Source organism: Topomyia yanbarensis, chromosome 3 (genome assembly GCF_030247195.1).
Source record: "Topomyia yanbarensis strain Yona2022 chromosome 3, ASM3024719v1, whole genome shotgun sequence".
Taxonomy (NCBI): Eukaryota; Metazoa; Arthropoda; class Insecta; order Diptera; family Culicidae; genus Topomyia; species Topomyia yanbarensis.
In genome coordinates, this window is record NC_080672.1 from 266,890,465 (window position 1) to 266,902,386 (window position 11,922).

The window sequence follows — 11,922 nt, forward strand, 5'->3', positions numbered from 1 at the left end:
GACATTTCCACCATTATATTAAACATAACCAGCCATGGAATCGTAGTTTGGACAAATGAGAATGGCACAATTGTGCACTAGGTGAATTAGTACAGGTTTTTACACATTTAAACATTCATATCTTGGAAACTAATCAAATCAAATGCAAAATCTTGGAAACTAAACATGAGAATCAAAAACAAATTAATAGCGTTCTGTCAGCGTGTTAGGCCTTTCATTTGAAATTGTTTTGGATAAGATCGATTCAGCCATTGCTGAGAAACACGAATGAGAGTTTGTTCGTTATACACACACAGATATTGTCTGAAATTGTCGAACTGAGTCTATTGGTATTGTCACGAAACCACAGGGCAGATTCGTTCAACAGACAGATGAGTTCAGTTCAGTACCACCCGGAGCTGTCGATTCGAGCGAGCATAAACGTCAGTTGCGCAAACGTCAGAACATACCCTCGAGGGCTGAACTGTCAGATGGAGCATAGAAACAACGTGATCAATCCGTAAGTTGCTTGTCATTGCAGTGATTCAATAAGAAAATCAGTAAGCTGTCGTAGTTAAACTTTAATTATAGTTGCTTTAATTCTAGTTAATTAAAGTGAATTTGTAACAGAACGAGGTAATTATAAATTAACACAGATTTTCCTTATGCTGTGAACTGTTATTTATTACCTATTGTAGAAACTAAAGCTAATAGTACGGCTAATTGAATAGTTCACGCTAATTATCACAGATTTGCAAGAAGGGAAAGTTCTCTTCAATAAAATCTAGCTTAAACCTAATGAATTTATTAAACTTAAAAACCTAGGACACTACGAACACAGATAAAAAAGGAATTTATTTCGGATAAGCCCGGAAGAAGAAAACGAAAATGTCAGCATAACCTATATTCTAAACCAAATGAAACCTTATACAATATATTACAGCTTTGAAGCTGCGTGTATGCTGCTATCAGGACGTGTTTTCTTTCCAATCCGGCCTCGGCCTCAGGGTCTCGGTAAACATCTTAAAAGTTTGAGCGAATTCCATACATTTCTTTTATAAGAAATGTAATAATATGCTAAAAGTTGATGTTAGGAAAACTTTTATACCGATAGCTTCTTCATGATGCAAACACATAAAAAATTGTGTTTAAAATGGTAAATATTTGAGTGTGTATAGTAGTTGGTGGGAATAACTTCTAGAAAGGGCATAATTTGGCGAAATAACTGTTTTTGTTAAAACAAAATTATAAATACCCCAAAAACTATCACATTTTGCAAGATTTTAGCTAAAAGCATTTTGATTAAAAATGGCATTTCACTTTATATTTTATAATAAAATTAAGTTTTGGCTGTGAAATAGTATGAAATTTGAAACATGTATAAAGTTATTGCCAGAAAACTATTTTACTAATAGTTTTTCCATGGTGCAGTTACATTTGAAATGTTTCCTTTCTTTTAAGGGTTTTGTTGACAAAAAACTAAAAAAGTTGGTTTTTTGTAACCTACATTTTTAACATAATTTTTGTATTTTGTAAAAAATGACACAACTTTTTTTTCGATGTATACATTTTTTGTACAGGATCCCTTTAACTTATTATCGGTAAGTCTTGCTGTAAAAATATGGTGTATAACATTAATTATATTTCGCTTAGATGCAACGCTTTTCGCAGTATAAGACAGCCAGATACCTATACCTTTTTCGGGCATCAGCAGTAGCAGCAGCGTACAACCGCACAATTATGAAGAGGCGTCTCAATCCGGCCTGCTGCGAGATATTCCCCCGCGCAACAAACATTTGGCGTAATTGTGTCAAATCACACACTGCATCTAGACGACAGTGACTACGACTACGTCTCTGATTAATTATTTGTTTTCCTCGAGCCTCCTGCAGCAACCTCACACTCCTTCTGCTATGACATAAAGAATAAATATGCATGTCAACCATAAATTGAATTTCGATTGCAATCATCAGCAGTGCGAAGTTCTGCTCAGCGGTGTGGATATGACGAAGAAGTTCTGGTTCCCACGTTTTCCGTCCTGGCCCGATATACAGAATATAGTACCTTTTAGGGGGAGAAACGGTAGAATCGGAACGTCTCGCGGTTATTACTCATTCGGTAATTGTGCATTCAATGATCTGGATGGGGGTAAGGTTATACTGAAACCGGAAGTTTCCGCTTTCTGGCCATTAGAGTGTGACACCCTTTCGGGACTAATTCAAAGAGGGGAACACATTCCGTTCAACAGGTTGACCGAAGGGTGCTATTTGATTTATTCGGTCGGTACGTTAGAAGGAAACAGTGAGAAAGTCAATCGCACGGAAAAATGATCCATCCTGAATATCGTTCATTTCCGGTTTGTTCAATCATGCAAGAAAACTTATCTTTTACAATAATATAATTTATTAATCGATTCATGGGAAAACGATATACGCAACGTTTCCAAACCAAAAATGGTGATGATGGAGCATCTTCCTCACACAGATCCAGCGGAGGCATATGTTGATGAGTTGGAAAATGATTTGCCGGCGGTGGGTTGGAATTAATGTGTTAATTTATTTCCACCGGGCTCGTAAACAAAGAAAACATCGACACTTTGGTTAATGGCGAAAAAGGTGCATACTACATACTGCCGTTTGACGAGAGATTTCATAAATTTTACGCCCTCGTACCTACGCGGTTAGGCACTGGAAAGCACCACTTATAACTGAATTTAGAAGTTTCTGACTCTGATTTCAAGATCCGCTCACTGGTTGCATGTGTGCTCTGTACCTACTAATTTTCGCGTACGTACTTTAATACACAAGTCCTCGGGTCGGTTGGGGCAGAGACTCCGCTCGTGGGTTGGTGCCGGATGAGTGATTACTGCTCTGGGGCACCATTTTGTCTGTGAGTGATGACTCAACGACTGCAGTGATGAAAACCGTGGTGAGCTTACAGTTGAGTTCAAGTAACGCGGATTGCTGTCAGTTCTGCATTGAAAGCTAGGGCTGTGGCGATCTTGTTAGAGGAATTTAATATTACTAGTTGATTGGTACCTACATATTTCAATTCTAGGTCAACCCGTTACAAGCATCAAACGGCTCACTTGAAATGTCCTGTTTGTTTTGCTCGCGCAGTACAAATCTCTACACATTCGTGGGCTGCTCCATATGCTTCGGGAATGAACAACCTTGATGTCGTCAAATCTTACTTTATCGTCGAGAAGTTTGATATTTTTGTCCATATGAGACACTGTTTAGTGTGTGTTTAAAGCGGCTTAATTTAATTTAATTAAATGGTGAGAAATTGAGTCAATATGTGCATTAATGAACTAATGAATATTTGGAGATAAGGCACTATCGAGAGTCGGTGTTTGAAAATAGTGTAGCTCACCCAAGTAACAATTAAAGTTTTTTAGCACGCTACAAGTGCAATCTAAGTTTTATCAGTGGCTATAAAACTATCATAAAACCACAATTGTTACTAGGGCAGGGACGGATATTTGTAAAGGTCGTCCATAACAGGTTTTTGATTCATAAAACATTAATGCTGTGCGTAATCTGATACAATGAAAACCCTTTTTTATCAGCCCCTTGGTTAATTTTAGACTGATAAAACATGGGACATTGACATAATCGGGACATATATTTTTCTTTCTTTTTAATAAACCGAAACTTTTAAAGTATTCTTCTATAGTCGCTAGTTTTAGCCTTATAACCCTTTCTCAACAGTGCAAAATATATAAAAAATAATTTTTTTATTTTTGTATATTTCGAATCTCTAAGATAAGAAAAATATGCTCAAGAAAGGATTTACTCGAATTCAATTTGGTTCGTCTGCAGAGACCATCAAACTTCCAATCAACAATTTTCATATGAGGCTGACAAAATCGGGACAAAAAGCTGATAAAATCGTAAACAATATCGGGAGCTGATAAAATCGGGTCTTCACTGTAATGAAATATCGTCAATGAGTTAGGGATACTTTTTGTCAATTCGTTTATTTAACGCGGTTTGTTGCGTGAGCTTGAGGAAGCCGTGGGTATATATTTACAGAACCCCTAAAAAGGAACCTCACCAACAGTCGTTAGTATTCCTCACAAAATATCTACAGAAAAATAAATAATAAAACTAGTTTTGTCTCCATTGAATCCTTCGCACCTTAAATTAATAATTAAATAATGGAATTTCTTCATAAAACTTTGTATGGACTAGAGTAATTAATGTGCTAGAGTAATTAAACTTTTTTATAGAACTCAAATACCATGTTAATCCTCATGAAGTGGTGAAATGATTCTACATTAACCGGAATAGTGAAATAGCTGTTTATAAAACTAGCAAGACGTTGAATTTAAGAACTTATTTTTGGGAGACTTGCCCAAGCTTTTATGAGGAGATTTGACCAAGTGGCAATTAGCTGAACAAAGATACACAATTTCTAAAATTTAATGCTCTGTGGAGCCTACCGCTAATGTCAATTACGTCACAAAAAAGTCTAACCTTGAACACCAGTCTATATCTTTATAGTACTAGTCAACAAATTTGCAAATATACGGCTGATTAACTGAACTGATTACATTGCATGTTCAATGTAATCAGTTCCGTTAATCCCAAAACGAAAATGCAATAAACAAAATAAACAAGCAGATGCAGCTCGTAAATCTCGTTTAAAAATATAAAATCAAAAAGATTTTCAATTTGAATAAGTTCATCTCATATTGAATCCAAGAAAAACTTTCTAATCATAACCATAATGCAGGTTTTTTTTGAGAAAAACAAAGAGAAGCATCTAATGTAGGAGTCGGTTTTGAAAACATGTAGTAACTGACAACAATAATGACACCGCACGTAGTAATTAGGAATCAGACGCAAAGAAAACAACTGCGAGTACAGCGGGCAAACCGACAGCTGGCGCTGGGGGCTACATTGAACAATGGTGATTTCTTTATTTCGTACATAACAATTGGGTTCTTATAGATATCACAAGCATCTTTTGCGAGGTCCAAAATTACCGTTCTATCTCAATACAATACATTTCATGGGAAAATTAATTTAACGTGCTCCAAAAAAATGAATGTCCATTTTAATTTACGGTTAATTAAAGTCAGTCTACCTTCTCATCTCGCCTAGAATCTAAGCTACAAATCGTTCCGCACTGCAGATGTATTATGTTGCAATTGAATTTTTTAAATGTCTTGCAAGATCGGCTACTCGAAAAGTGAAACAATCACTAAAAGTGCAGATTGTGCTCAAACTGGCAGAAGCTAACATCCTGCGAATACATCGTATCAAACATAAACGAAATACAATCTTTCGTTTCGCGAAGCAACATACAACACATCAACGAATACGGCAACGTTATCTACAACATCCTAGTATATAAACAACGGCTCTACAGAGGTGCGCTTACATGATTTATTTCCGCGCACTCCTGACGTAGTGATTAATAAATTTATGTCAAGATACGGAGAAGTGGATTCCATCTAGGAACATTTTTTTTGGTCAACAGTTGTTACGGCATTCAATTAGCAAGGGACTGGAAGATGAAGTATATTTTTCAATATTGAGAGCCATAGTACGTTGAAACTCATTGAATGAGCCAGTTTTGTTTTATTTGCTCCCTCACCAATTGCCTGCCTGAGTGATTTTATTTTATCGACTATTGTGCTTGTCCGGACATGCCGTAGACTCAGGTGATTCGCATTTCTAATTCCAAAAGATCCTGACTCCTACGGTAACAGACAAAAAGTTAAGTCGCCGGTGAGCTCTAAGCTTGCATATATGATCCTTCCACGCTTTTCTAAACTTTCTCCCTTTAACTCCTTGCTCTCCCTTGAGTACTATGGCTCTTAATATTGAAAAATATATTTCACCTTCCAGTCCCTTGCTAATTAAATGCCGTAACAACTGTTGACAAATTGACTCAAAAATGGTTAACAAAAAAATGGTAAAAATATTTTCTTGGGGGTTCCTAAAGTTTTTTTTTTCTGTGGTGAGAATGCATCCGAACAAACCAATTTCTTCATACATAACCATTTTATGCAAATCAACCGAAAATAGGACATTTAATTAGACAACACTGGTCATGAACCAAGGGCAGATTCCAATGTGCAAATTTTTCTAGCAGACACTGCACCACGGAAAGCCTTGTGTAAAAGCAGCTGAGTGTTTCATCAATTCAAGCAATAAAAACGCGTTTTTCTTACTTTGTACATAACATAAATAATTTTCCTAAGAACGTTAGTTTTAACAAACGTCATATATCAAATTAAGTTAAAGAGCACAAATTTTCAAGGTATTATATTTAAATGTCTTTCACATTTTTTTCCCGCTTTCACCATTTAATAAGGCGAATGAATACAAAGAAACTACAATTACTGTTGTTAATTCTATTCTATGAATACCGTAATTTTTCGCCCATAGTTCAATCATCCAAATTTACTTTCAGCTAAAAATTCGGGCCCCAAAATAGAAAAAGGGCCCCGGGGCAAATATAACTTTTCTGTACACTAAAAATCAGCTGCAAAGTTTGTCGAAATAAAAGATTAATTCCTGCAACGTCTTTTGGATACTTATAACTCAACATCAAGTTTTAAACCCACTGCGACATGTTATAACCAAAATCTTGAATAAGTGGCATACCAATAGATTTAATTACATCTATTCGATTAAATGAATTTATTGACAAATAATATTTTGTTATTAACATACCAATTGACATTTTTTTTATATTCTAGCAGACCATAGATCAATTCTTTTTTTTTCGAGAGTTGTCCTACAGGAGCTATAGAGCTATGTTCACATACTACAATTTGCGGACGGAACAGGCAAATGGCGCCCACTAAAACACTGCTTTAGGCCAATTGTAGCGGGCCATGATTCTGAATGTTATATTCATTGTACGGTTCAGCTATGTGCGGGCGTTGGGACTTCGCGATCGCGTGTATTATCGCGAAGCACTCGAGCATTTGTGCCTTAACGTGTTCGATTGCGTGTGCGTTTGTATGTCGCGTGTGCTAATGTGTATGTGGCTCGCAAGAATAAATTATATTTTAAAACCGTGTGCCTTTCGCATATTCGCCTGTGTGCTTGGATGTAACGTGCTGTCCAGTGGATATGAGAGCTTTCTTTTTTAATTGGATCAATTGAAGGCATGGACCTAGTCTGCTGATATCAAGGATAGAAACATCCGGAAGTGACCGATTCATTATCGTGCGAGTGCGGGAGTTTTTACGTTCACGCTTGAGACTGCGTTTGAAAATTTATAGGAGCTGAGACATTCACTTTATCACCGGAATGTTATCATGTTTACGAGATCACGGGTGTAGGTGCCGTGGATGGTCGCGAAGGGCTGAAGCATTTGTATACTAACGTGTTTGTCACGTGTATGTGACTTAGCGTGTATTATTTCGATTTTATGATGATGTAGCGTGTGTTCTTGAATGATCGCGCGCGGACCGTGAATCTGGAACGTGTTGTTTAGTGAATATGGAACGTGTTGTTTAGTGAATATGAGGCATTAGTCCAGACCGCTAGAGCCGAGGAAAGACTTCTGGACATGATCGTTTCATGACCGCGCGATTGGTGGGTTAATGTTTGAGACCACATTTGGAAGTTTAAAGGTGTTACGTTTACTTAACTAGCGGGGTGTTTTCATGTTGGCGAAATCGCGGGCGTAAGTATGAGTGGATTATTGCAATTGTATGGTCGCGTTTGTGGCCAGGTTTGTGTTATCGTGAAGGACACGAGCGTTTGTAACTATATGAGTATAGATAGCGTATAGTAGGTATATACTAATAAAAGGAATCATAGCATGCCGAATAAAGAAAAAAAAGAACAAAGAGCTTGATTAGAAGTGTATAGAAAAGCAAACTAATAGATGTACAAAAGAAACAGACTAATGAAGTAGAATAGAAAGAAGATGGGTAGATAATGTCAGTGACATAACCGAAGTGAAGTAGAATACACTTAGGCTGTTAATTCGAATGCTGCAATTTTTGCTACCTTCTGCATTAAAATCAGCTATTTCGATATTTGTTATGATGTATTGTGCCGCGTTGTTGTGGTACATTTTACCGCACAGGTGCGTTTTGCCCTGCCTATTTTTCAAAGAGCAATTTATAATGATTTTGATAAATTGAATATTTTTCATGTTCCTGAATATTTTGCAAAGCGATTGTGATGTCAGAGTAAAATGTTGGATAAATGATATTATTAATTAAATTCTCTCAATTGATGGTCTATAGCTAAGTTATGATTATATTTTCTTATGGGGTGTATTTTACATTTCATTATATTACATTCACATAAATCACTTGCGATGCGTTTGTGCAAATGGAATCTTTATTATACTTGTTTTTTTTTAGAAATAGGCCACTTTAAAGAATGACATGTAAATTAAGGGCCAAATCGGATAACAAATAGTTTTTGGACTTACAGTAAATTGAACTCACTCTATAGTTAAGAGCCTGCAGAAGGGCATTTGCACGTGGAATGTCAGCATTACAGAGTTAAGACGAATGCCGTATACATACTATGTTCAAACCTTCACCAAGCCGGTATCATAGCATGCAATAATCCTGCAATTGCCACGTATGATAATAACCAACAACGAATGTAGTGCCACTACATAACTTTTAATGGAGCATTTCACTTTTTGAACTGGGAAACAAGTAAAATCAATAAGTAAATCATTATCATCTGCTAATCAAATCGTCAATCGCACTACCGCTTGCCAAAAGAAAATTAACCAAATGATGAATTTATCTGAGTCCGCCACGCATAATTTAAAGATCAAGAGAGCGGGGTATCTCGCACCCAACCACACCTTCGCACGCGCACACTTGCAAACCGTTTATTGAACTCCGAAAAAAGAGAAACAGAATCCTGCGATGTGTGCTGATTATTGTATGCATTGAACTGGCACGCCTGTGCATCATTGGATGGAATGTTTCCTGATGGTAATCATTGAATATATTCCAACCGAAGAGTTTGATCTGACACAAAACGTAACGTACTACAAGGTCAGAAAGCAAACTGACGAACTTTTTCTTATGTGTCTGGCGAAGTTCATTGGTTGACAAAGAGGCATTCCTAGCAACGCTCGCTGCTTGGTTGAATCAGCGCAGATAATTACCACCTTTACAAAATACAGTATTTTCGTTATCTACAATAGACGTACATTTTACAGAATCAAATACAATATACGTGCACATATTTCCGATCAAATAGTGCAAAAATATAGCGATTTCGATCAGTACAACGAAAGTTATTCGCATTTGAAAACTGGGGAAAATATCTCAGCAGACATTTTTGAAAAGACACCCCTAAATTGAAACGTTAGAAGCATTCTACTTCAAAACACATGTAACATGCGATAAACGCAGCAAATGTTGCATATTTACCATTAACGACAATTGCATTGTGTTAGACTTTCATCATGCTGTGCTGGCCGGGAATGGATGATTCACGTGCGTCGGTAAATTCATTATACGCTAATTTATATAATCCCACCTTCCGGATGAATAGAACCAAATGCGCAAATTGAAAACCGGAAGTATTATACGCCAGTTCCGCATCCATTCCCTGACCCAAATGTCACAAATACTCAGACGAACACATACACAAATAGACATACGACTAGTACATAACAATTATACACTAGTACGAAAAACTACGATTATTACAAAACGTCAACTAATTGTTTTCTACTTATGTATTTATTAAATTAATTTATTTAGTCTATGCACGATGATGAAGTCGACCGATAAATGGACACACAATGACTCCCACTGTGAACCCCGTCCACGAATACCGACATCAAATTGTGGAACAATGTTTGCAAACAAAGCACACAGCAAAAGTCACTCCATGTCGACCCGTAACATAAAAAGGTGCATAAGCCCTCTCGGTCTCCTCGATGCACCACTATCTAGGCGTAATGCAATAACCATCTTAAAGCAATTGTCTGTCAGAGGTTCTGTAGCACTGATGCACGCAATATGCTTGATGATGTTTGCAATACCATCAAATCCCTCAACCTTGGGGAGGGCAGTAGACCATAGATCAATTCTCGAAAATAATATTAAAAATAATGAAAATAATTTATGAGATGTCTTTTATACGGGAGGATTTACTTTAAGTGGAATCAGAAGCAAGGGTCTCAGCACAGCACAATATTTTCATACCACTCGATGTTTCTGATAGTCGATTATTATGACTGAGAGTCATAATAATCGACACATATATCGATACTAAACAATGAGAATTGTTTAGTATCGATATATGTGTGGTGGTGTGAAAATAAAACTAATATTCATTGTGAAACTGTTTTATCATACATTATCAGTCGGATCCAGATGCGGCAACTCCAACATGATTGCGGTTCATACTAAGTTAGTAAGACTAATAGCAATCCACACATATTCCGCAATCCAAATTTTCATATTTGACAGGTAATAGAATGATCACTGAAACGTAGTTCGACCTGCTATGTCACCTTCAATATCCTATCTGCGATAAATTGTACTAACCTGCATTACCCAAAAGCTTGGCGAAGGCACGATTTGATCACCTATTGTATCCATAAAAGTCGAACCGCAGCCAGTACCCAAGTTCGCTTCCGCAAGCTGCGCCTTTTCAGCACTACGCAGCTTGGAGTGGAGTGTCTTTTCTCAACCAACACACAATGTAAATCCTTTTTTGAACACAATTGTTCTCACTTCCAGCACTTGTCACTTGGGAACATAGGGCATTCAAATCCTCGCTTGTTTCCAATTAGCTCTCCCTGGTTCTTCAACGTTTCCAACGATTATCGCACTATATTCATTATCATCTAATGGACCCCCGCGTGGTTTCTATCTGACTCCATTTATCATCAGTGCGTTAAATTACATAACAAAGCTTCAAACATTCACTGTTTTTTTCCTCTGTTTCGAACAATCTCCCAAAAAGTATTACATACTATCAATCACCGGCTCGTTTCACTGTTCAATTCACAATTTCTAAGGTGTCACACAATGGTTCCGATATTGAAAAAACTGCTACCTTCCCTCACCATGCGCATACTGAATCCTAAATAATCGTTGAAAATTGCCGGAACTAAATCGATCAATCGGTCGACACCTCAAACTCACGCCAGCATAGTTGAGCATAAAGTATTCACACTTAAACACCGGTGCGAGATTCGGCTTACCGTGGCCGAATTAATTACACTCACTGGTTTGACCGCCTTGATCTAGAAACGCGCCAAAAGGGTTCTTCCTCCTGAACACTATCACCACCGGCAACACTTCCACTACCAGACCGCGAGTGCGGATGCGTGGGAAGATGTGAGTGTCAACTCCCTCACAACAGCGAACGAGAAGCGCATGAGATTTAAACGCCACCACAATGCACAAACCTCTTCGAAGCAGGAAAAAACTGTGCCACGGAGCCTAGATTGAGAGTCTAGGTCAACGCGAAACTGTTAATACGATTTCCAGAGACACGTATTAACTCACCGATAGTCAACACGACACTGAGTCCCAGCAAGCCGCCGCACTCAGCCCGTAGGTCCGTCCCGAGCGCGATGAACATCGACTCAGTAAAAGTGAACGTCGTGGCGGCGGCGGCGGCGGCTAAAAGTGTTCAATCAAAAAGAGACCCACGTTTACCTGTTCAACGTGTACCGTTCTGGATGTCTCTTTTTCGCGGTATTCGTAGAAAGAATCAGTCCGTTTCGCCGCTCACAGCGCTGGCATGCGTCGAAGTGAGACGGCTCTAGTTTCGAAAGAAACTTCATGCATTATGTTTTGCCATCAGTGCCGGTGATATCGTAATGATTCTACGCGTCTTCCCCCGCAAATGTACGGTGACAAGGGTGGTTGGTACTTGAAAGTGGATCTGCCTCGTTTGAACCTATTATTTCTAGTGTTTCATTTTTGATAGTTGTATTCTGGGTGAAACGGTAATGCACTAGCAC

At 37.8% G+C, this 11,922-nt stretch overlaps 1 protein-coding gene across 1 annotated transcript in view; it reads right to left on the reverse strand.

Annotated features, from left to right (window-relative positions):
- The window catches only part of LOC131686773 (dendritic arbor reduction protein 1-like), a 375,114-nt gene extending 363,653 nt beyond the window's left edge, over positions 1 to 11,461 (reverse strand). Inside the window, exon 1 of the mRNA XM_058970758.1 lies at positions 10,493 to 11,461. Within this exon, the coding sequence (XP_058826741.1) occupies positions 10,493 to 10,546 (54 nt within the window). The 5' untranslated portion in view covers positions 10,547 to 11,461. The remainder of the gene's footprint in view (positions 1 to 10,492) is intronic.
- Positions 11,462 to 11,922: the final 461 nt, after the last annotated feature.